Source organism: Schistocerca serialis, chromosome 3 (genome assembly GCF_023864345.2).
Source record: "Schistocerca serialis cubense isolate TAMUIC-IGC-003099 chromosome 3, iqSchSeri2.2, whole genome shotgun sequence".
NCBI classification, from domain to species: Eukaryota; Metazoa; Arthropoda; class Insecta; order Orthoptera; family Acrididae; genus Schistocerca; species Schistocerca serialis.
In genome coordinates, this window is record NC_064640.1 from 602,559,211 (window position 1) to 602,586,323 (window position 27,113).

Below are 27,113 nucleotides of genomic sequence, written 5' to 3' on the forward strand. Positions count from 1 at the left end.
TAAACAACCCTTGAGACTTTCCCGCAGCTGACGTGGAAACATTAAACACCTGAATTGAAACTGTCATAAAATGGAAACTGTATGTTTCTGGAGACAGGTCCCTGTTCAAAATATTACGTACTCACTCCCCTCTAAAAATCCTAGAAGTCTGTAAGGGGAGTTCCTGAACACCCTGTGTTTTAAACTCAACTGCTGCTAGTACAACAACTAGTTGGTTTTTTCCACTCTGCCATTGCTTACCAACTAAATAGCTTAATTTTGTCAAAGATAGATATAATTTATTTTGTGTGTGTTCATTTCTTGTCCAAATTGATTCTTGCATTTATTGGTCAGACATATGTAGTGGTTTACAGTATTTTATTATTTGACTTTTGAGTTTGGTATTTAATTTTTATATTTAGTAATGTTCCTACATTCTTGTATTAGCTCCCAGAAGGAAGAAGCAAGCCAGAGAAACTTGTCGAAGGGTGGAATGTTTACTTCTACGATGACATTGATAACTTGGTAGGTATAAACCTGATTCATCATTTCATTATAGGACTTGTATACAAAATAATATATTGTTGCAAATGCCAGATTTGTCACAGGATTTTATACATGTAACACCTAGCCAACGTGATTCCTGAAGTTGTCATTGCAGATTTAATGTCCTATTAGTTTACAGCCAAATGAGCAAATTGTCATTTCTTTGTAACATGTTGATTTTTATAGGTAATGCATTTTACAGTGTAAGCCCTGTTTTACATTTTGTGTGGTCCAGACGTAAAAAATACAAATTTGAGGAAAATGGTAAAACCCTCACAGTACCAGCAATAACATACGGAAGTGGCATGTATGATTAAAAATAGTAATCCTCTCCAATACACCGTATAAAATCTGTATAAGTGAAGGAAATTAAAAGTGCAATAACAATGTTAATACAATAATTTGTGGTAATGAATTTCATCAGTTCTTGAAAAATCACAGTTGTGTAATAGCAAGTAAAAACATGTCAAGAAATTGAAATTGTTATCTGCGTATAAGGTAATCGAGCTATTTTCTGATGTGCTAAAACTACAAATTATACATCAAAACACATGTTTTTTATAGAGCGTTCCTTTGTGCTCAGCAGAAAAAAGTAAAAATTGATGAATATGTTGAATTAAACCAAAAGCACAGTAGATAAGTGGTCAAACCATAAACATAATTGCGGACATCTGCGTAATGACAAACTTTGTCACTTTCTTAAGAGCTGCACTTCATATGCTCCACACCATCAAAGTATTATTTTAGGCTCGATGAGAAAAACAAATACTTGAAAAAATGACTTCACTTCCCCAGTTGGCATTACAAACTTACTAGAAGTCGGCTCAGTGAATTTATGTTCACTGCATAAAATGTAAATTTGAAAGAAAGCTTAGGTGCTACAGTTTTGCTTCATGCCTTCTGTCACTGCTGCCAATATTCACGATCTACAGTGTGTAGTGCAAAGTATATACATGAGTAGTATATGTATTTGTTGCAAATGTATCATGTCAAATTTGAACATGGAAGTCTTTAGAATCTGCTGTTGCAGAACCCATGTTCTTTTTCTGTGTGACATATCTGCCATAGCACATGATCTGCATGAAAAGTATATTTTCAGCACCTCACAAAATGTTTTTACTCCTATCTGCACTCCTGTCATTGAAGGGCCACTCCCCTCTCCACACATGCAGCAGACGAGCCCATTTTACGTATATTAGTGTGGTGTGGTTGCTGCGTTGGCTGTTATGTGATGTAACAAATCATCAGCTAATAAGAGCTCACTAGCTGGAAATGGTGGACATTTCCTTGATTCTGAGGGAGCACATTCTTTAAGACTCAGTGTTTCAATTTAAAAGACTGGCAATCAATGTTGTTGTCGAACACAGGATATCAGAAATACATGGAAGAAGGTGAGACTGAGTTATAAGTGGCACAAGAAAAGACGGCAGCTGGGCCCTTTCGTAACATATTGGCTCGGTCTGGAACACTTAGCGTAGACTATCCTGTTTTTCCATTTCTGCCGCAACCTTGCAGTAGTTGTATCATAATTGCGTGGTAAGCTAAAAATTGCAAGTTGTGTTGGCAACGCTGATCGTGGATTACATCAGAATTTCCTCTCTCGTGTCTCCCCTCTCTGCAATGGCCTAAAATATTCCCTTAATGCCATCACCACCTGCATTGTGAACCTTCTATCTTTTGCGCCACTTATAACTCATTCAGTCACATCAGTTGTCAATAGGAAGAAAACAGGACGCAGTCAAGCGAGATATTGAGTAAGAAAGTAGAATCGTGGTAATCCTTACTAGGACAAAACGTAAAATTGGGGAATTCTTGGCATTGATCTTATGAGGTTTTCACAGGAGCTATGAATTTGTGATTTAGAATGACAAAAAATGTAAAATTGGATAACATAAAATCGAAGTTCCACCGTAATTCTCATCCTCAATTTGTTCCACAATGGAAACTTGGCAAACATACAGATAGGAAATCTTTAGTGATACATGTTATTATAATTCACATGCTCTCTAATAGGTATATATAATGATTTAATACTTCTTTTGATGTATATTTTATTGTTCTTTAGCAAGCTGTATGGCCGAACATTGGCAAAAATAAAACTTCAGTTGGTAGTCTGTGGTGCGAGCTTTTGAATTTTTATGCAGAAAAATTTGATTTCAAGACTCATGTTGTATCAGTTAGGCAGAAAGAGCCTTTGCTAAGATTCACAAAGATGTGGACCACCAAATGCATGGCCATTGAAGATCCCTTTGATTTGAACCACAATTTGGCTTCAGGATTATCCAAAAAGAGTAAGTAACCTATAATATTTTAGTACTTAAAAAAAGTTCCTCCTTTGCTCTGTTGAGATAAAAATGTGGGATAGCCCACAAAGTTACTTGCCATACATTTTGGTACATCATTATTCCAATGAAAATTATATTATAGGCCCAAGTAATTGTTCCTAATTGTCCAGTTCCTGCTGAGAGTATAAACAGGCTGTAAAGCAAGAGCAGAATTGGGTCATTGTGAGACGTATCTATAGTTGGTGTTCTCTTATATCAGATACATACATGAAAACGGTACCTAGAAGGTTTGTGAAGTGCAGAGTCAGGCACATTTCATATCATTTATTGAAACAATGTTTTCTGTGATTAAATAAACAGAAATAAAAATTTTCATCTAAAACATACCAGGTGACGTACAAAAACAAAGCAGTTAAACAATAACTATAGCAATCTACTGCAAAGTATAAATTTTGCTGAAGCAGACGAGATGATTTTAAGACAAGTTTATGGAAAGTGTTGAACAAATAGTGAAAAATTATGCAGTTGTAAATGATATCTTGATGTTTATGTACTCTGGAATTAGCTTAAGTCATGCCAATTGATAAGCACTTCAGAAATTTCAAGTAAGATCATAAGCATCTGGGAAGAAACATGTCAGTAGATAGGAATGAGGAGAAATGAGACATCCTAGCCTTTGACATACGTGGAAAGACATTTCGTGTCTACTTCCAGTTTGCCAACTGCTATTCCAAGGATATTGTGTCCATATATCGCAATTAGTAGTTTGATCATTGGACCTCTTACCGTATATAACTTGAACTGCTTAAAGAACCCACAATGATTACAGAGCTAAATAGAGTATAGTTGAATGCTCTGTTGGCTACCTTGAATGTAATGTCTCGAGCAACTATTTGACAGCCCACGTGCTATTAAAATATTTTAGATCTTGTAGCAACAAACACATCTGACCTTGTCAGTGGCATCAGATAGAGGCAGGGATTAGTGAGCATTATGTCATAATAGCAATTATGGTTACTGAAGCTAATAAATCAATCAAGAAGTCTATGAGAGAATTTCTGTAAGAAAGAGCAGATAGACATTTGTTAGTATCCCGCTTAGACGTTGAATTGATATCATTTAGTTCCAGTATGATAGATGTACAGGAATCATGGACAAAGTTTAAACAGAATATAAATTGTGCTCTGGAGAAGTCTGTGCAGTGTAAGTGGATTAAGGATGGTAAAGGCACACAGTAGTTTAACAACAAAGAAAATGATGAGGAAGCAAAGGCTTTTGCACACGCAGTTCAAAAGAGAATGCCTAAATGATGACAGGCAAAAGCTAGTAGAGATTCAGGTGTCTGTAAAGAGATCGATGTATGAGGCATACAACAACAATTCACAGTTGTACCTTGGCAAAAGGTCTTCTTTAGAACTTGAGAAAATTGTGGTCCTGTGTAAAACTGCTAAGTTGTTGACCATTTGTTGACCAGTCTGGTGGGGCAGCAGAAAATAGCAAAAAGAAAGCCAAAATTTTAATATATATATTTTTGTTTTTTGTTTAAAGAAGTCGTTTATGCAGAATAATCATACAGACATACCGTCGTGTGACTATTGTACAGACTCCCATATGGAGGACATCGTAATAGGCATTCCTGATATAGAGAAACAACTGAAAGAGTTGAAAAAAATAAGTTGCCTGGTCTGGATGTAATTCCGGTTTGGTTTTACAAAGAGTACTCTGCGGCATTGGCCCCTTAGCTTACATTAATCACAAATCTGTTGCCCAGTGCAAATTCCCAAGCAACTGGAAAAAAGTGTGAGTGACTCCTGTGTATAAAGATTTTAAAATAATGAACCTGCAAAACTAAATATCAGTATCGATTTGCTGCAAAATTCTGGAACTCATTTCCAGTTTAAATATAATTAATATCTTTGAGGCAAAAAAGCTTCTGTCCATGAATCAGTGTGGCTTTAGAAAGCATCACTTGTGTGAAACTTTGCTTGGTCTTTTCTCACATGTTATCATGTGAATTATGGATGCAGGGCAACAGGCTAAATTCCATATTACTAGATTTCTGAAAACATTTGACAGGGTGCCCCACTGCAGAATTGTTAACGAAGTTAAGAGCATCTTTACAGTAAAACCTTCTTTTCAATTAATCTCTGGGGACCCAAATATTTTTGCCTTAAATAGGGGTTTTCCTTAAATTCGGGAGTGATCCAGAATCAAATTCAAGCATGGTTAGGTGATATAAGTGCGATTTACTTCCAAAACTACCAATATCCTGTGCTACAAATTTAAATGCATTAGATGTACGATTACTAAACTTTTCGCGAAAGAAATCCGTTACTTTTTTAAAATTCAGGAAGTATTGTTTGTTTTGTCCTTCCAGCATATCTTAGTGAAAGAAGTTGTTGCTCCAGCTGGTTCATGTCGGTTAGGATTGATTCATCTAGCTGACAGTATCAACCCCCTTGCACACCGGTTGTGACACTTGACATAACACCGTCCTTTCTTCTTCCTCCCCCTTCCCCTCCCCCTCCTCATTGTCAGTGCCAGCTCCTTCATAAGCATTTAACTTTTGTTAATGTCGGGTGTTGAAGCTAGCACGTCATCATCACAAAAATTTGCTAGAATCTCACATTTTGTGAAACAGTTCAACACAGTCTATTGTTGTTACGGAATTCCAGGCAGCAACAAACACATTCATAGCCTGTACAAGACTGAGTCTCACACTTTCTTGCTCTCAAAGAATAAAATTGATTTCTGTACATCTGCTACTCTGTATTTATCTTTTAACAGAGTGTGTTATGCCCAGGTCCAAGGGCTCCAGATGACTTGTGTTTCAGAGGAACGAACACAGCATTTACATTCCTCAGAAATTGTTTCCCTGGAATGTACAAGGCATAGGTCAGTAAGTAGTCCAATTCCTTACTGCTGCACCCACCTGGACATCTAAACACCTGAAAAAGTCATAAAGATTTCAGATGTCTCTAGAGTCCACTCTTGTACTCATGAGTACAAAGTAGCGGGTGTTTTTTTCAAATGCCTAGAAATTAATAGTAAAGGCAACTTTCCACTTCTATCTCTATTTACATAAATAGTGTTGTCATCCTGTCTTTACTTTTTTGCGTTTGGGGCTTTTTTCCATGACCAAATGTGCATTTCTCCCCTCTAGAAGTCTCCATGGGAGGGGTGCAACAATTTAGAACGATCGTTATATGACCATCCTGGTTGATCCACATGCCATGTCTTATACTTTCCTCCTTTCTTCCTACACTGAGTTAGAGCTCTATCTCTGCTCCTTTCAGATAATGGAGAAGTTAAAAAATCAATGTGAATGATTAAAGGTAGCAAAATGTCTGAGTCGTACCTGACACAATAAGTTTTTCTCAGGTTTGTACCAACATCAATCGGAATGTGTGCTAAGTTTTGAAAGGCTTAAAGTTACCCTTACTGTGTGACCCTCTGAAATGTTGTGGAGACAGTGTAAACTAATATGGTAAGAGAGCTGAGAAAATTTCATTGCATTGACACCTTCAGTGTACTCAGGTAGTTCAACAATGAAGAAGAGTTAACACCTATAATTTTCTGGTCAAATTTAGCACCAAACTTCTAATCTCTTATCCACTTCAATATTATGTCATAACCATCCCAGAGAAAAATTCAGTAAACACAGTCATGCTTCCCACGCTCTATTTGCGAATGGGACAGTGAAGGGGGGATCAGTTAGTGGAACCGGAAGTGCCCCATGCCAAATGCTGTTAGGTGGCTTGTGCAGAGTATGGATGTAGATGTAGACACTAGATAATCTGCAAAATAAATGAATAAACAAATAGTTGGTAGGTGTGCTACCTAAGAAAGTTTAATAGTACTGAAATACTGACACACTTTTTCATATATCATCAGTTCATTGAAGGAAAAATTGAAAGGCTTGTGGTGTAACAGTTACCTTACGAATTCAAAATGTCATAAAGACAATGCCAAGAAGGTAAATCATTGTGGAAATACACTGTACTGTCAATGGATTTGTAACAGAGCTAACAGAGTTTGTTTTGTTTGTTTATTATTGGGAAGTTCGCTTGCTTGGTAAGGAGAAAGTGTCTCAGTCATAAAGTAACTTTTTATTGTACGTGCTAGCTCAAAAAGACTTGGTTTGCTAGGTTTTATTTTCATTTGTTTTCTGATAGCATTCTAATCATCTTCCAGAGACTGGAAAGTGGTGTGGGCTTGTAAGTAATATACAGTACTCGCATTTAGAAAAGTAACCATGTCAGTTTATTTGCTGATGGGGGTTAAGTGTTGACGAGTGTGAGAGGGATGAGAGAAGATAACTCCAGTAGCCCCAGACGCATCTCAGAGGAGAAAAAAAACTGCAAGGGTAAAGAAGCTAAACATTTAGCATCTGCTCTAGGTGTGGCTTGAAACAGAAGGGAGAGACGTTTTTTCAGTCATGACTACTAGTGCCCTTAGGCGGGAATCATGTGATATTGCGATGTAATCTGACTGAGATTAGATTAGTTTCATTTTTCATTCCACAGAGCAAAAAATGAGGTGGTTTTAGTGGGTCTGGAACACGTCAGAAAGAATAACATAAAAAACTTAGAACATTTGAATGTGATACTCAATTTCCTGATCATTTGTTAGGAGATTGTCAAAATATGTGAATATATTACAGTAAACTGGAACTGCTAATATTTACAGAATTCATACACTGTCAGAATGAAATGTAGTTATGCACTTTTAATAAATATATCATACAAAAAGGTACCTAACCTTGGCTGTTGTGAACGAGTGCTGTCAAAACTGAAATCTAACAGATGTTTTTACTTAATTTGGTCTAACAGTCCCTGTTAAGATATTAATCTGTAGAGTAGATGGAGTTGCCTATAAAAAAAAAAAAGTCTTTCAAACTCTCTTTAAATTGTGCTTTATCTGAAACCAAGTTTTTAATGGATGTTGGCAATTTATTGAAAATGTGTGTTCTTGAATATTGGGCCCCTTTTTGTACCAAGGTAAGTGATTTTAGGTCTTCATGAAGATTATTCTTATTCCTAGTATGATGCTATTTATTGAGCTGTTGGTTGGAAATAGATACATATTGTTTGCAACAAATTTCATTAAGGAATAAATACAATGAGCAGCGGTAGTTAAAATACACAGGTCCTTGAACAGTATTCTACATGATGATTTTGAATTTACACCACAAACTAGTCTTACTAGACGCTTTTGCACTCTAAAAACTTTTGCTCAGTTTCAAGACAAACTGCAGAATGTAATCCCAACTTTTGCTCAGTTTCAAGACAAACTGCAGAATGTAATCCCGTATGACATAATAGAAAGAAAGTATGCAAGTGTGTTTAATCTCCTACATCTGACATAATTCGTATTGCAAATACGGGCTTGTTTAGGTGCTTCACCAATTCTGTGGTATGCCCTTCCCAAATGAATTCCTAGAAATTTAACACTGTCACTCTCTTCAATCTGCATGTCTTCATATGTTCTACACATGCTGGAAGGAAATGTCTTGCAGGTTCATAACTACATATTGTGGGTCTCGTCAAAGTTTAATGGCAGTAAATTAGCTTTAAACCATTATCTAATCTAATCAGGACACCTTCACAGATGTTGATTAGGCCTATTTTGGTATGAATCATTTGATTGTCATCGTATCAGCTGAAAGGTGAAGGACGAAATGCCAGTCTTTTTGTTACATTTAGTTAATGGCCTGGGGACACCTTGGCTATCTTCTCCCTCTCTTCCTGAAAGAATTCACCACAGATGAATGTGTCAGTATAAATAGGGAGTTAAATCAAGGGAGAACAATATTTTACTTTCATTTACCAGTTGAAAACTAGGAATATGAGTAAAATTGTTACATCAGTGTGGTGACTACAGTTATTGGCACAGCTTGTTTAAGACAGTTTTAAGGAATACAAGCAGCTGAAATCCTTGTAGGACAAGGATTAGAATGTAATGTAAAAATAGTAACTACATGTTTGCAGGTCGGTTCTTAGGAACTGCATGACGTTAAAAGGCCGCCTCATCATGGGCACTCAGTGCCCAATGTCATTTTGGTGACTGGCTAACCACTGAGGTGGCACCAATTGGTTGCTACTCTGCCTTGTCATGGAACAGAATTTTGAAACAACACTTATTTTGACTGTATTCAGGGAGGAATGAAACATTGTAAGTAAATTTATTTTGAAAGTGTTAGCACCACCGATTATGCCCGCTAAGTCACATTGTAACTACTTGACCAAAAAAAAAAGTTGCAGAACTTTAATAGTAATGTGCAGAAGGCACCAAGTCATGTATTTGATTAAACCTTTCTGAGCATCAATGAGAATGACATACTAAATTAAATAGATTTAAGTGAAAAAAATTATAAAAGAACAATTGCAAAATATGACACTTCCCATTGCATTATAGTGTCTTATAAACAAATAATAAATCATTTACAGTAAATACCTGAACAGTGATTCCTTTGACTCTCATTTATGTGATAGCAGAGACAGGCTCAGCAAATTCAGTTAAACTATATAGGAAGACTGTAAAAATAGCTTCTGAAAATAAAACAAAAAATGAACAAATAAATACAATAATAAAAAATTGTTTTAAACAGTCAAATGGAAGTAATTCATAAGACAAATACAAATTAGTAGTTGTAATTAGAGATCCTAGAAGAGTTTACAAAAATACTGATCATGACAATAGAAAAACAGAAGTAGTCATCGGCTTTTGCACATCACCTTGCTGCAATCCACTGGGATTAGACCAAGGCATGTGATCAACTGGAGTGACTTTACACATTTTATTACATAATGTGGGTGTGAATGTTGTACTACTTAACTTGCATGTGAAACAACACTGCATGGTCATGCTCATTACCAAGCAAGGAGGGCAGAAGTCACTGTGAGACCTTTATGTTAAGTAAAATGTAGTAGAATGCTGTGATACAGGTGACAGCTTGATCTAGTATGATTTTTTGCTGCTCCTCTGCCATCAACTAATTAAAGGACATGGAAAAATTCGGTGTTGTTAGTGTCCAGAAGAACTGAAAAGGCAGGGTGTGTCCGAGGGAAGAGTTAAATTCCTATTGGAACACACAAGTGAAAACAGAATGGGGTGTGGGACGACACATAATTAGCTGATTCTTTTGCAGTGGAAAAAGGATTTGTTAATTCAACTACCAGTTGGGCACCATTCAAATTTGTTGCCTACGAGATGAAACCGCCCCATGAACCATGGACCTTGCCGTTGGTGGGGAGGCTTGCGTGCCTCAGCGATACAGATAGCCGTGCCGTAGGTACAACCACAACGGAGGGGTATCTGTTGAGAGACCAGACAAACATGTGGTTCCTGAAGAGGGGCAGCAACCTTTTCAGTAGTTGCAGGGGCAAAAGTCTGGATGATTGACTGATCTGGCCTTGTAACATTAACCAAAACGGCCTTGCTGTGCTGGTACTGCGAACGGCTGAAAGCAAGGAGAAACTACAGCCGTAATTTTTCCTGAGGGCATGCAGCTTTACTGTATGATTAAATGATGATGGCGTCCTCTTGGGTAAAATATTCCGGAGGTAAAATAGTCCCCCATTTGGATCTCCGGGCGGGGTCTACTCAAGAGGATGTCGTTATCAGGAGAAAGAAAACTGGCGTTCTACGGATCGGAGCGTGGATTGTCAGATCCCTTAATCGGGCAGGTAGGTTAGAAAATTTAAAAAGGGAAATGGATAGGTTAAAGTTAGATATAGTGGGAATTAGTGAAGTTCGGTGGCAGGAGGAACAAGACTTCTGGTCAGGTGACTACAGGGTTATAAACACAAAATCAAATAGGGGTAATGCAGGAGTAGGTTTAATAATGAATAGGAAAATATGAATGCGGGTAAGTTACTACAAACAGCACAGCGAACGCATTGTTGTGGCCAAGATAGATACTAAGCCCACAGCTACTACAGTAGTGCAAGTTTATATGCCAATTAGCTCTGCAGATGATGAAGAAATTGAAGAAATGTATGATGAGATAAAAGAAATTATTCAGATAGTGAAGGGAGACGAAAGTTTAATAGTCACGGGTGACTGGAATTCGATAGTAGGAAAAGGGAGAGGAGGAAACATAGTAGGTGAATATGGATTGGGGCTAAGAAATGAAAGGGGAAGCCACCTGGTAGAATTTTGCACAGAGCACAACATAATCATAGCTAACACTTGGTTTAAGAATCATGAAAAAGGTTGTATACGTGGAAGAACCCTGGAGATACTAAAAGGTATCAGATAGATTATATAATGGTAAGACAGAGATTTAGGAACCAGGTTTTAAATTGTAAGACATTTCCAGGGGCAGATGTGGACTCTGATCACAATCTATTGGTTATGACCTGTAGATTAAAACTGAAGAAACTGCAAAAAGGTGGGAATTTAAGGAGATGGAACCTGGATAACCTGAAAGAACCAGAGGTTGTACAGAGTTTCAGGGAGAGCATAAGGGAACAATTGACAGGAATGGGGGAAAGAAATACAGTAGAAGAAGAATGGGTAGCTTTGAGGGACGAAGTAGTGAAGGCAGCAGAGGATCAAGTAGGTAAAAAGACGAGGTCTAGTAGAAATCCTTGGGTAACAGAAGAAATATTTAATTTAATTGATGAAAGGAGAAAATATAAAAATGCAGTAAATGAAGCAGGCAAAAAGGAATATAAACGTCTCAAAAATGAGATTGACAGGAAGTGCAAAATGGCTAAGCAGGGATGGCTAGAGGACAGTGTAAGGATGTAGAGGCTTATCTCACTAGGGGTAAGATAGATACTGCCTACAGGAAAATTAAAGAGACCTTTGGAGATAAGAGAACCACTTGTATGAACATCAAGAGCTCAGATGGAAACCCAGTTCTAAGCAAAGAAGGGAAAGCAGAAAGGTGGAAGGAGTATATAGAGGGTCTATACAAGGGTGATGTACTTGAGGACAATATTATGGAAATGGGAGAGGATGTAGATGAAGATGAAATGGGAGATACGATACTGCGTGAAGAGTTTGACAGAGCACTGAAAGACCTGAGTCGGAACAAGGCCCCCGGAGTAGACAGCATTCCATTGGAACTACTGACGGCCTTGGGAGAGCCAGTCATGTCAAAACTCTACCATCTGGTGAGCAAGATGTATGAAACAGGCGAAATACCCTCAGACTTCAAGAAGAATATAATAATTCCAATCCCAAAGAAAGCAGGTGTTGACAGATGTGAAAATTACCGAACTGTCAGTATTTTGCAGCTGTGGCTTATTAAACTAACACGAATTCTTTACAGACGAATGGAAAAACTAGTAGAAGCCGACCTCGGGGAAGATCAGTTTGGATTCCGTAGAAACACTGGAACACGTGAGGCAATACTGACCTTACGACTTATTTTAGAAGAAAGATTAAGGAAAGGCAAACCTATGTTTCTAGCATTTGTAGACTTAGAGAAAGCTTTTGACAATGTTGACTGGAATACTCTCTTTCAAATTCTAAAGGTGGCGGGGGTTCTTTCAAATTCTAAAGGTGGCGGGGGTAAAATACAGGCAGCGAAAGGCTATTTATAATTTGTGCAGAAACCAGATGGCAGTTATAAGAGTCGAGGGACATGAAAGGGAAGCAGTGGTTGGGAAGGGAGTAAGACAGGGTTGTAGCCTCTCCCCGATGTTATTCAATCTGTATATTGAGCAAGCAGTAAAGGAAACAAAAGAAAAATTCGGAGTAGGTATTAAAATCCATGGAGAAGAAATAAAAACTTTGAGGTTCGCCGATGACATTTTAATTCTGTCAGAGACAGCAAAGGACTTGGAATGGCAGTTGAATGGAATGGACAGTGTCTTGAAAGGAGGATATAAGATGAACATCAACAAAAGCAAAACAAGGATAATGGAATGTAGTCAAATTAAATCAGGTGATGCTGAGGGTATTAGATTAGGAAATGAGACACTTAAAGTAGTAGAGGAGTTTTGCTATTTGGGGAGCAAAATAACTGATGATGGTCGAAGTAGAGAGGATATAAAATGTAGACTGGCAATGGCAAGGAAAGCGTTTCTGAAGAAGAGAAATTTGTTAACATTGAGTATAGATTTAAGTGTCAGGAAGTCATTTCTGAAAGTATTTGTATGGAGTGTAGCCATGTATGGAAGTGAAACATGGACGATAACCAGTTTGGACAAGAAGAGAATAGAAGCTTTCGAAATGTGGTGCTACAGAAGAATGCTGAAGATTAGATGGGTAGATCACATAACTAATGAGGAAGTATTGAATAGGATTGGGGAGAAGAGAAGTATGTGGCACAACTTGACCAGAAGAAGGGATCGGTTGGTAGGACATGTTCTGAGGCATCAAGGGATCACCAATTTAGTATTGGAGGGCAGCGTGGAGGGTAAAAATCGTAGAGGGAGACCAAGAGATGAATACACTAAGCAGATTCAGAAGGATGTATATTGCAGTAGGTACTGGGAGATGAAGAAGCTTGCACAGGATAGAGTAGCATGGAGAGCTGCATCAAACCAGTCTCAGGACTGAAGACCACAACAACAACAACAACAACAACGAGATGAAACTCTTCAGCATGTTCCAGCAAGAAATGTAGTCTATGAAACATACTAAAGGGTATCATTCATGTGTAAGTGAAGATGCCAGCAGTGTCTAATTAGAGACCAGGTGTGTTGACCAGCAACTGGTTGTGCTTATTCCATGGTGGTTGAACAATATGTGGTTTGGTTTGGCAGAGAGCGGGATCTTATTTCCACAGATTCCTTCAAAACAATATAGTAGCCTTCTCGAAGATATTGGCCTGTGATCTATGCCTTTGTAATGCAAATTTTCAAATTTTGTAAACTGTGAACATAACTGTGCCATACAGGACAACAGTGAAAACTTCCTCAACAGCAAAATAACGCAAACGTGTGACAAAACCATTCAATAGTAGAGACAGATAGCAAAATGCGGTGTGGTGGTGGTGGTGGTATCCTGTGGAGTGTCAGGGTGCTAATGAGATATGATTCAATTGACATTCCTCTGCTAGAGATTATTCTCCAACCTTGGTCTCTGGCTAATAAATTCAGGAGCCCCAACACATTTCAACATCACCTGTGGCTCCTATTCTGTAATAGATTTGATGATCTGCTGCCGTAATATTGTATCGGTCCGAAATTTACAAAAAATGGTTCAAATTGCTCTGAGCACTATGGGACTTAACATCGTAGGTCATCAGTCCCCTAGAACTTAGAACTAGTTAAACCTAACTAACCTAAGGACATCACACACATCCATGCCCGAGGCAGGATTCGAACCTGCGACCGTAGCAGTCGCGCGGTTCCGGACTGTGCGCCTAGAACCGCGAGACCACTGCCGCCAGCCCTAAATTTACACCAAACTTACTGTTTACCACATTGTTCACTACGAACAGTCAGTTCAATTGCTTTCAATGCTAAAGTACATATCACAATAAGTAAAGAAAAGAGGATTGATGAAGTAGTGCAAGAACAACAGAAATCATCATGCAAGCTGCAGACACTATGATAACATTCTCTTCTGGTCCTCCTACATGGAAACCAGTTCCATGGTGGTGCAAAGAGATTTGCAGATACCATCAGAAAATGACAGAAGGCTTAACAACAACATAGGTGCCACCCCTCTACTGAAAATTTAATTTTATTCAAAAAATGAAGGGCAAAACCACATTACTGAGTGAAACAAAAAGAGTGTTGAGAATATGTTTGATCATTGACAGTACGTACCCAGCTTCACAGGTGTGGGCAGATTAGTGAGGATTAGCGAATTTAAAACCACTAATAGAAACAAGGCAATCCTTGACTATGGGCAAATTAACACCAGATCTTCTGAATGACATAGCTGAACTGTCAGCACTGTAGTATGCAGAAATGTCAGCATCTAAGACTTAACGTTCCACTTTTGCTCAGCATTGCCTTTTAATAGAACGTTATCTTTTATCTCAACAGACTTGGAAACGGGTTGTTTTTCGTGTGTTTAGTCGGTATACTCTTCTTATGCTTTCAAATGCTATCACTTACTGCCATCACACATGGTAACGTAATGCCCACCACCCGCTTTGGGGATCTCCACAGCCTTGTCCACGTGGCTCACTATTGCTAGACGTCTTCCACCAAGTGGATCTTGTTTGCCTCAACACTGGGGACCCTACATATTTGTCTGCCTCCACGACAAATTTCTCTCATTTGGACCTTTTGGTCAGTACTGTTCCGCTAGCTCGGCGCTTCGAATGGTTCGCCCTTGATGATACACACTCAAGTGATCACTTTCCATGTGTCCTTAGACTGCAGCCTCAACTGCCCTATATGTGCCCGCGACGCTGGAAGTTTGCCCAAGCCGATTGGACACTTTCTTCGTCTCTAGCGACATTCGATGACCGTCACTTTCCTAGCGTCGACGATGAGGTCACACATATTACCGACGTTATTCTTACAGCTGCGGAACGTTCAATACCACGCACCTCCGAATTGCCCCGGCGCCCCCCAGTTCCTTGGTGGAACGAGGCATGCCGTGACGCAATACGTGAACGGCGACGTGCTGTTCGCGTTTTCCGCCACCATCCTATTTTGGCCAACTGTATCTGCTATAAGCAGTTCCGTGCGTGATGCCGTCGCGTCATCCGCGATAGCAAGAAGGCAAGCTGGAAATTCTTTATTAGCTCATTTAACACCTTCACTCCCTCCTCGGAAGTTTGGAGTCGGATTCGACGGTTATAAGGCGCGCCTAGTTTCTCCCCGGTCTCTGAGCTCACTGTCGCGCATGATATGTTAGTGGACCCCATCGCAATTTCTAACTCCTTGGGTAAACACTTTGCTGAGATTTCGAGCTCTTCAAATTACCCGCCAGCATTTCTCCCGAAGAAACGTGCAGCGGAAGTGCAACCTCTTGCTTTCTTCTCTCAAAACCGCGAAAGCTATAATACTGTTTTCTCCCTGCGGGAACTCCAACATGCACTCTATTCTTCTCGCTCCTCTGCCCCAGGACCGGATGGTATTCACATCCAAATGTTGCTGCATTTATCAACCCGTAGTTTGCGTTACCTCCTTCGCATTTATAATCGAATTTGGACCGACAGTACTTTTCCCAGACGATGGCGGGAAGCTATCGTTGTTCCTGTTCCGAAACCTGGAAAGGACAAACATCTCCCCTCTAGCTATCGCCCCATTTCTCTCAAGAGTAGTGTATGTAAGGTTTTGGAGCGTATGGTGAATTGCCGTTTAGCTTGGTGGCTGGAGTCCCGCAGTCTTTTAACACCTGCCCAATGCGGTTTCCGAAAGCATCGTTCTGAAGTTGACCATCTAGTTGCTCTCTCCACTTATGTCATGAACAATTTTCTCCGGAAACGCCAAACAGTAGCAATATTTTTTGATCTGGAGAGAGCATACGATACCTGTTGGAGGACAGGCGTCCTCCGCACACTGTTCTCTTGGGGCTTTCGAGGTCAGCTGCCCCTTTTTCTTCGCGAATTTATGGCAGAGCGCACATTTAGAGTGTGGGTGAACACTACCCTCTCCCGTACTTTCTCCCAAGAAAACAGGGTACCCCAGGGCTCCGTGCTGAGTGTTGTACTGTTTGCTATTGCCATAAATCCAATTATGGATTGTCTCCTTCCTGATGTCTCGGGCTCCCTCTTTGTGGACGATTTTGCGATCTACTACAGCTCTCAACGGACCAGCCTTCTTGAACGACGTCTTCAAGGATGTCTCGATCGCCTCTACTCTTGGAGCACCAAAACCGGCTTCCATTTTTCTCCCAGTAAGACCGTTTGTGTTAATTTTTGGCGACGTAAGGAGTTTCTTCCACCCTCCTTACATCTAGGACCTGTCAACCTTTTGTTTTCGGACGTCGCTAAATTCTTGGGTCTTATGTTTGACAGAAAACTGTGCTGGTCCTCCCACATTTCCTATCTTTCGGCTCGCTGTCTGCGATCGCTCAACACCCTCCGTGTCCTAAATGGTACCTCCTGGGGAGCGGACCGAGGGGTCCTTCTCCGCCTCTATAGCGCCTTAGTGTGCTCGAAATTGGACTATGGAAGCATAGTTTACTCCTCTGCTCGGCCGTCTATTCTTCGTCGTCTCGACTCTATCCACCACCGTGGATTACGTTTAGTGTTTGGAGCTTTTTACACCAGCCCTGTGGAAAGCCTTTATGCTGAGACTGCTGAACCTCCGCTGTCGAATCGGCGAGCAGTCCTTCTGAGTCGTTATGCTAGCCATCTGTCTTCCATGCCTGCTAATCCAGCCCATGACATTTTTTTTGACACCTCCTTTGATGTAGGGTATGCAGGTCGCCCCTCCTCCCTACTACCACCGGGAGTCCGCTTCCGTCAACTGCTCCATTCTCTTTCCTTCCGCTTTCCTAAAACATTCTTGACAATTTGGGGTATAGCACCGCCTTGGCTCCGTCCCCGGATCTGCCTCCTCCGTGACGTTTGTCAATTTCCCAAGGATGGTACCCCTTCACTTGTTTATCGTCGGGCATTTGCTGCTGTATCTGCACAAAGGAAGGAAGCCACATTTATTTACCCTGATGGCTCAAAAACATCGTTAGGTGTAGGGAGTGTCTATATTGTTGGCGACACCCCAAATCAATTTCGGCTTCCCGACCAGTGTTTGGTTTATACTGCGGAGCTTTACGCTGTTCTCCAGGCTGTCCACTACATCCGCCGCCATCAGCGGATACAGTATGTTATCTACTCAGATTCTCTCATCTCTCTCCTCAGTCTCCAAGCTCTTTACCCTGTGCACCCTCTGGTCCACCGGATTCAGGACTGTCTGCGCTTGCTCCACCTGGGGGGCGTCTCGGTGGCGTTCCTCTGGCTCCTGGGACACGTTGGTATCTGTGGAAATGAGGCGGCTGATATTGCGGCCAAGGCTGCAGTCTCTCTTTTTCGGCCAGCTATTCAATCGATTCCCTTCGCCGATCTACGGAGCATTTTATGTTGTCGTGTTACTCTTTTATGGCACGCACATTGGTCGACACTTCCCAATAATAAATTGCGGGACGTGAAAGCTCTTCCTTGTGCTTGGACCTCTTCCTCCCGAACGCGTCGTCGGGAGGAGGTAATTTTAACTAGACCCTGGATAGGGCACTGTCTTTTTAGCCATCAACATTTTTTAAGCGGCGATCCTCCCCCACTCTGTCCCCACTGCTCTCAGCTGTGGGCGGTAAGACACCTTTTAATTGAGTGTCCCTATTTTACTCCGTTACGCGCCCGTCTACAGCTGTCGCCTGATATATCATCAATTTTAGCAGATGACACGCGCTTTGCTGATCGCGTTCTCGATTTTATTAGTGCCAGTGAAATGACGTCCGTCATTTGAAGCTTTTTTTTTTTTTTTTTTTTTTTTTTTTTTTTTTTTTTTTTTTTTTTTTTTTTTTTTTTTTTTTTTTTTTTTGTGGACAACCAACCCCTTTCTGTAGTGGATTTTTAAGTCTTCCTTCTGCTTTTAGTTTCTCCAATTTTTTGAGTTTCGTTCCCATTGCTGCTGGTTTCCATTTTCGGTTTTTACTGTTTCCTAAGTCACTGACTGGGCGCTAATGACGCAGTTTTGCGCCCCCCCCCCCCCCCCCCCAAAAAAAAAAAAAAAAAAAAAAAAAAAAAAAAAAAAAAAACTTGGAAACCCACAATGCATCTTTTACACTCTGGAAACTAAGTGATGTTTTAAAACAGTGTAGGGATATGTTCCCAGGACCAGGCAATATCCATATTCAAATGCTTCAACGTCTTATTGAAAATAGTAAAAACTCTATTCTAAAAATTTTCAACAAGATTTGGCAAGACATGTAGAATTCCTGTCACAATGGAGAGAGTATCACAATACCTATACTGAAGTCAGGACATATAATACAGATAACTACATACAGATCAGCCTAACAAATAACTTGACTAACTGTTAGAAAAGGTGGTTAATGAGCAACCTTGTTGCTGTTTGGAATCTAAAAATCTCCTTTCCAGATTCCATTGTAGATCCCGAAGATCTTGAACCGCCATTCATCATCTCATACAACTGGAGTTTGAGATTAGAGAGACCTTTGTGCACCACTGACATTTGATTGCAGTATTTTTTTATTTACACAAGGAACATAATAGAGTCAAGATGAGCACAACACTTAGTAACCAATATGTGCAGGAAAATAGTCCTGCAAGATCAGTTTTTTGCAATTGGAGTAAATGGCACAGCAGATGTGGTGAGATGTAGAGTTACTCCACCATTACATGTTGATCTTTGCTTATATCATAGTTGTGTATTGTTGTCTGTAGCAGAACCCAAGCTACAGACAGGTATACAGAAGAGCAAAAAGTGGGTGCAAAGCTGTGGGTACTGTTTCTCACAAACTAAATTGAGCGTCGTGCACTTCTGTGCGGTGCTCATCGAGAACTATTCCTCGAAATGTAACTGCTACAAGTAGTGGACCATTACCATTTTCTAAGAATTCTTTGTGATCATAAACTTACATGGTTACTGGTTATGTTGAGATAGTACGTACTTGGTTGTTTTGATGTTTAGCTGACGGAAGTTGGCATCAAGTGACTGTCCCTTAAGTATACAGTTATGATGACATGTTTTCTAGCCCTGACCCTGATGGCAGCTATTAGAACTACGGAAGGGACTCAGTTTAGTATTGACTGAATAATTTCTCATTCCCCATCCCCATCTCATTTTTTAGCCATTCACGTACTACAATAAACAAAAAGGTGGTAAAAGTTACACAGTGGGCTCTCATTGTCTTTCAGTTAGTTTATGTATGATATATGTGCGTAAGATGCACAATAATACTCTTTAAAGTCATGTCTAATGTGATTGTTTTTTATGTTTTTGTCTTACGGTTTTAACTGTCTAGTAAATAAGCATTAAATGATGACAAAAGCACTAAATGTGGTGAGAGAGTTTGTGTTAAGCTACGCTGCAGATCAGTCTGCTGCGATGCCTTTTATTACACATTCACATTTGTTGGCTTTGCTGCCTCAACAAAAAGTCGCCTATAAACCTTGCCTATACTTGGACCTACACTACTAATCTGTCAGTCACTAAAATGAAGATTCAGTAGGTAGGGTGTTTACAGTAGCCCAAAGTAGACCATATGCTTAACTGATTAAGTGATTAAATATTGTGCTTATTTTTAGTTGCACCTAAGGAAATAATAAATTACTATTTTCCAAATGCACGTATGTGCAGTATGTGAACTGTTAATTCACTGTTGCAATCTTCTGAATATACATAACCCAACAGGCTCATAAAAACCTTGCTATGTGTGTAGTAATGCATTTGGGTATAACAAACTTGGCATATCGCATCGTCTATTTTAGAGATAATATTAAGAAGCAATATGAAGTTTGATGATTTGTAATAACATTATTACAGAAGGTGAATGGAATACTTCGATTGGTTGGAAGGGTTCTGGGACAATGAATTGTATTTGTAAAGGAAACCACACATAAGATGCTAGTGTGATCAGTTAGATCATTGACCCTGTGTTTGAGTCCTTACCAAGTAGGCATAGCAATACACATGAATAAAATCAGAGATGCACTACTACCATCGTAACAAATCATTATAGCCCTTACAAAAGTGTAACAAAAAATATCGTGGAACTTAAATTGGAATACTTTGAAGAAAGGTGATATATTTCTTGTGAAACCATTTTCAGTAAATTTATAGAACCTGCATTAGAAGAAGACTGCAATAAATCAGCCGTCACTATTGCATATTCACTGTAGGGATGATGAGAATATGGTCACTTCCCCTTGCTCAATATGCAAACTGGAATGGGCAGAAAATCAGTAATATTTGTGTGAAGTGCTCTCTACATGACCAGTACAGAGGCTTGCTTGAGTATATATGTAAATATAAGAAATTATATTTATTTGTATGTCATATGTATAGTGGAGTGCTGTTGGTTGTAACATACGAGGAAATTGCTTGAAGTGGATGATCAGGCTTGTTATAAAATCTAAGGAGATACAGAGCAGCATTTACTTGGACTGATTGTTAACTTCTTATAATATTGTAGCGAAACATTTAACTTACAATATAGCATGCTTAGATAGTTAAAGGGAGGAACTTCACATTTTTCATGTTTACCAACTTACGAAATGTTTATCTAATAATTAAATTTGTGAAAATTAAGAATTCACCAGCATTGCATGGAAAACAAAGTAAATTTCATATACATGCTATGTAATGTGGCAGATCCACTATATTTTGGAATCTGTTTTTAAATTCAAGTGGAATCTGATTCATGTTGTCATTCATTGTGGTGATGTAATCAGCTCTTACTTTTTGTGGTTAAACCTTCTTTGCATATTTTTCAGTGAATGTAAGGGGAAATCAAATGGAAATGAGGCAGATGGATAAAAGTGATTAAACTGTTTATTATTTCAAAATTAATTGCCATATCTCGTAATATATCTACCCAACTGTGAGAGAAGCCAGCCAAAGCCTTCATGGAAAAATGTGTGCAGTTGCCTACAGAACCAAGATTGTACCCAGGTGTGCAACTGTTTATCTGTATCAAATCGACAACAGTGAATGGGTGTGTCAGGGCTCAAAAAGTACGGAAATCGCATTAGGAGAGTTCAAGTCTGAATGGAGGATATGTGAGGGCTTCCAAGTGACACGTTTGCTGCATAGTGAAATGAACAGGCATGCCAGCTCCAAGAAAGTCATGATGACCTATTCTTTAAGTTAAAGGGCTTATTGCTTATTGAATTTGTGGAACACGGTGCCCCAATTAGCACATAGTGGTATGTGGACACTTCGCAAAAAATGTAAGTGTGCCATCAAGTTCAAATGCCCAGGAATGTTGACTGATGGTGTCATTCTGTTACAGGATAATGTCCGCCCACACGTTGCCAAGGTTGTTTAGAATACACTGCCAAAGTTTCACTGGGAAGCCTTTACACTTCCTCCACACTGTCTTGATCTCTCCCAATGTAATTTCCGTATATTTGGAGCCCTGAAGAAAAATATTCCTGGCTATCTATTTGCTTCAGAGAAGAGGTGCACACCTGAGTACAATCATGGTTCCATAGGCAGCTGCAAATATTTTTCCATGGAGGCATTGACTATCTTGTCTATCAGTGAGATAAATGTATTAACAGTTATTGTGATACTTTTGAAATAATGAACAGTTTACTTAATTTTTCCATCTATCTCATTTTCATTTGTCTGTCTCTTATGTCTTACTAATTATGATGTATCTTTCATTTCTTTTATGTAGAGTTTTTCTACAGTATTCTGTTTGTACTCATTTTTTCTCTTTATTGCAATTTCAGTGCATTTATACATCATAAAAGCATTTAAGAAAGGACAAGTTCACTTCAGAAATTCCATTAGAGGAGGCAGCCTGAGTGTTGCAGAGCTGGAGGTAGTGTATGCTAAAGTGCTGTTCTATCCCTGAAAATGTGAAAAATAATAAATCACTGTCTAAACACAAATCGGGTTGTTGCTAATCTCGCTATAGTTTTTCCAGGTTATTGTTATCCCATTCTTTGTTAAGTTTCTTATTTCATAAGTAAAATAAAGTAATAATAAACATGTAGGTAAGATCAAACAGAATAATGGTTTCCTAGGCATAGTTTCATTGGAGATGGAATACTGGAGAACTACGCCACCCAGTCAGAGATGTAGATGTAGAATTCAATGTGGGTTTGATATTTTTGTCCAACTTTGTTTCATAAACACAAAGGATTGCTAGAAAAAAGACATCTTTGCTGAAGGGAAACACAACTAAAGATTGAATGCAGTCTTTGGGTTGATTGTGGAACCATGTGCAATTATTCTAAGTTCATGTGAATTTATTGAGTGTGATGGAGGAAAGGAATGCACATGTACTGATACTGTTGAAACTAAGACGTTTTCTGAGTCACATTAGTGTGAGAGACTAAACAGATATCATCCTTTTTTTAACTTACAGACTGGCAGTTTTTGGTAGCTGCTGCCATTTTGTAATTATTTTATTTAGTGGCTGCATCTGTTTGAGTAAAGATCTTAGTTCTCTGATCACAACATACTTTTTAATGGGCTGTAACCCCGTTTATAACAGATATTGTATTATTTGAAAAAATATTTTGCATTTTAAATTATAACTTCATGTTTAATGTGGGAACAATTGAAAAATATATATTGTTAATTTGTTACAGGTGTCACTGTTTAAGAGTGACAAACTGATAGAAGGAGAGCCTCCAAATAATAGATCTCGTCATATGAGGCATGGCAATGGTGGTGCTGGAAGAAGAAATAAGAACAAGAAATCTGAAGAGATAAGAACACAAAAAAGTACAGAAGTGATTAGGAGTCCTGTCAAACAAGGTGGTAAGTTTGAACAGGCCATTAGCTATGGACGTGTTGTTCAGCCATTTGAACGTAACCCAAAAGACAGCTTCTATGGTAAAAGAAATCGTGCAAATCATGCATTTGGCCCTAATACAACTATGGCACATTCTGCTGATATTAGAAACTGGAGACAAGGAAGTGGACACAGGGCTGAAAATATGGTGCAGAGTAGAGTGGTAGAAAACAGTGCATTGAAGGTGAATATGAATGGACCTCTTGCGCCACAGTCTCCATTTCATTTTCAGGTGTTACAAAGAAACCAGCAACAAATGAAATCCGCATTTCCGAATGCAGAAGTACTTGAACAAAGGGTAGAAATTTTAGGCAATAAAAGCCCATCTCGTAGAATTGTGGACATTTCACATCCGTCCAGGAGATAGTTATTTCCATCAAAAATTGCTTATCATGGAAATTTTCATGGTATTGTGTGCAGTTTGAACTGTAAACAGATCAGTGTGCTTGAAAGCCCTCTCTTAAATTGGTGTTTTTGCACCGGTATGAGAAAACTGTTGAAATGGTGCAATTCCAAAAGTTTCTCGATCTCATGACAAGTTTTTAAAAGGCAGAGGAACTGTGTGATTTTATAAATTTGAATATTTTATCAATCTTAATGAAAGGTAAAACAGTGTTGCACTTCTACACTGACTTCTCTGCAGCCAGTTTTAACAAATGACCACAAGGATCTTCGATGAAAAGCGCCTGTTATACATTACAAATGTTCTTGTTAGAAAATATCTGTTTCAAAATTCATTATGTACATGAGAAAAGGTTAGATGTAATTTTTTTTTCTGTATGATGATTGTATGAAAAATTTTGTGACATCATCATGAGTGTAGTTTACAGCAATGGCCATTTAAACAGGCAGAATAATTTTATATATTTTTATTATTTTCTGTTTTATTTATTATACAGTGCATGTTTTTATAATTGACAACATTTTTATAAAGGTGACAAACTGTATTTTATTTACTGATCTAAATTGTTAACTTGTTTTGTCATTCAAATCAGTTTTAGTTTTTTTTAATACAGTTCATTTATGAATTGTTTTATGTTTTAAGGGGACTTTCATTGAATTTATTTTTATATTCACGTTTATTGTCAAATGTCCTTCATGATATGAGAACAGTATGCAGATTGTTTGATGCATATTTGAGGGCTTGGGAAGGAAGTGAAATGAAATGAAATTAAGTGAAGTTAAGGGGAGGGAAGGTTATTATTGTTTTGTAATGTAATCTTTGTTAACTGCATCATAGTCTAAATGTTTTATGCTATTTACATTTGTTGTACATAAATTTTTATTTTCGTTGGAAAAAGCTGTTGTTTTAATTGTTAATAGATAACTGTTATTAGCAGTGTCAAAATATTTTATGTTTTTTAAATTGGGCGGTTACTTGAAAATAGCTGGGGTGGAAAGGGTTCAGTTTGTTAATCGCTCTCTGCATAAATGGAAAAGTGTATTGCCAGTAGAGTGCGTAAAGTATTGTGAAAAATTGTTACTTTTTTGTTATAATTGTAAAAACTATAAAAGTATCACATCATTGTTTACAGAGGGCACACAACAAGATATTGCATTTTCTTCTTGAACTTCTTCATGGTAGTGGTCTCTGTTAAAATTATGCAGAGTGTCAGAAGTATTTGACCAAAATTGTAGACTGTGTAAAAACTATCTGACATCATATGTTGCCATTCCTCGCACACTGATTAAGTTTGCTGTTTGGTTATTTGTAATATGCCTTTAGTTGTGGCACAACATTTTGACAATGTATGAAGAGCACAAAAATGTCTTATATAAATGAAAGTTAAAGGAGAACTTTTGTATGTAAAAGTATATGAATTTGCTTGCTTATCATTACACATGAATCCCATGAAACCAGTTGGTAAATAAATAACTTTCACAGTTCTCAGTAAACATAGCTGATGTGACCCTTTTATCAGTTCTACAGGTCACAGTCAGGCTGACAGCAACAATCAGATCTTAAACTCCCACCCATCAAAATGAAATATTACCTCTTCTGCTGCCCAACTGAAGAGAATGAAAATAAGAGGTCCTAAAAGTGTAAAAACATGATAAACGAAATGACTGCATGAATATGTGTGTGTTTGATTTACATTTTCATCCAGAATTACGTATTCTGCTAAAAAATTATGTTAATGAAATAACCTCCATTCCCCACAGGCACACATGACACAATAAGTATATTCACTTTAAAGTTCAGTGATATGTTTCAGATTCATTCACTAAGTAAATGATGACTCTCCTTGAAGTATATTTTTTTCATTGCATCCTAATGTAGCAGATTGATGTGTTAAATACATTATACTCTTATGATACAAGGTAGAAATTATTCCACATTACATATTTTTTCCAGTTTATAACGTTATAATTTTTGCACTGCTGCAGAGTGCATGTTATTGTCATACATTCGTGGTAGATTGAAACAATGTGCAAGATGAAAAATTTACCCAAATGTCTGACTTCCTGCAATCACAAGTTTCCACACAATCTCCTGAACAATGCTAATCCATGTATGCGTTTTGTATCCTATAGCTTACATTATCATATTTTGGTGCACAGTTGACAATGTCTGCAGTAGAAGCCAGATGCTTGTGTTAGATTTGCACTGAAGCACAATGTTTTAATCTATAATGAATGATAATCTCATCATGCATCCTGCCTGTTCAGCCATAGGCCATATATGAGTCATTCCCCACAGTTTCCTTTTTCTCAGGGGAGGCTAAGGAGAGTCTCTTTGGAAGTTTGGAATTGCAGAGTTGGGAAATCAAGGATATACTTGAAGCCATGAAGTATGGAGCTGGCAGTGAATTAAATACACGCAGCAAAGTTCACTGACTGGTTTTTTAAGTACAATGAAGGTTCCTTACACTTTATTGACAAATGTCTGTTCTGTAAATCTGTGCATGCTACAAGAGCAGCTGTGTCTACCTACCTCTTTATGTACTGATGATTACAATATTTTTGTTGTAATTTGTATGTGGAATGTTTTATTTTACTGTTGATCTCTCCTGCTCTGTCCTCCCCCTCTTCCTCTCCTTCTTCCTCCCCCTGTATCTCATCTCTCCTCCCCCCCCCCCCCCCCCCCCACCTTCCCTCTTTCTTATATGCTTCCACTCATCTCAAACCTGCTACTGCAGCATGGGTGTTTCATTGTTTCTGTGAAGATTGTCCACTTAAAAAGCCTGTGCATTATGGTCAAGTAATGCTCTCAGTACATAATTTGGATACCCTAACATGTGCACAGTATTCTCAGTTACTATTAGGTGTTTCATTAATGGGTTTTATAAGCAATTCTGTTTTGTATTTTTGTCAGTTTTCAACAATATTTATTGTATGGCTTTTGCACCACATGTAGCTCTGTGTTCATGTATTTTGAATGTTGTAGAGTTGAACAGTGTTATTTACATTGATTGTCTGTCTGTGTGCAGTGCAGTAATGCTCAGTGTCAGTAATTATGCAGCAGCGTAATCTTCTATTATTAGGAAAGAAGTTAGTGTTCCTGCCATCAGAAACACATCAGGGCTTGTTCTGATTTTTCTTATCTTCATCAGCTGTAGATCATGATCTTAATTGATTGTAGATAATTGCACTGCAGTCTTGTACAGAGAAACTGAAAATGAATAATGATGGTAACAAATGCCTTAAACTATTTAACACACAGCTGTATGCTAGTAAGAAAGGCAGAGAACGAAAAAGAAAGTTCACAATTCTTGTTTCCTGAGTGCAGGGAATCTGCAGCTGGCAAATGTGTGGTGATGCTCCAGTGAAATTATGTGTGTGATAAGTTTAAATGGCAGATCCTGTATAAAAGACATAGTGCTTGTTAGAATTCAACAACAGTCATTCTTTCATTACAGTGCAGAGAATATTCTTCCAGTGATGTGATAAAGCACCTCTAAATGCCAACAACATTCACAATGGCAGTTTCAAGAAATGAGA

General features: G+C 38.5%; 1 protein-coding gene across 4 annotated transcripts in view; it reads left to right on the forward strand.

The window, feature by feature from the left end:
- The window catches only part of LOC126470485 (terminal uridylyltransferase 4-like), a 204,560-nt gene extending 178,410 nt beyond the window's left edge, over positions 1 to 26,150 (forward strand). For all 4 annotated transcript variants that reach the window (XM_050098356.1, XM_050098355.1, XM_050098357.1 and 1 more), the window contains 4 exons: positions 427 to 504; positions 2,591 to 2,816; positions 22,099 to 22,190; positions 22,966 to 26,150. In XM_050098356.1, coding sequence (XP_049954313.1) covers positions 427 to 504; positions 2,591 to 2,816; positions 22,099 to 22,190; positions 22,966 to 23,538 — 969 coding nt within the window. In that variant the 3' untranslated portion in view covers positions 23,539 to 26,150. The remainder of the gene's footprint in view (positions 1 to 426; positions 505 to 2,590; positions 2,817 to 22,098; positions 22,191 to 22,965) is intronic.
- The last annotated feature ends 963 nt before the right edge of the window (positions 26,151 to 27,113 follow it).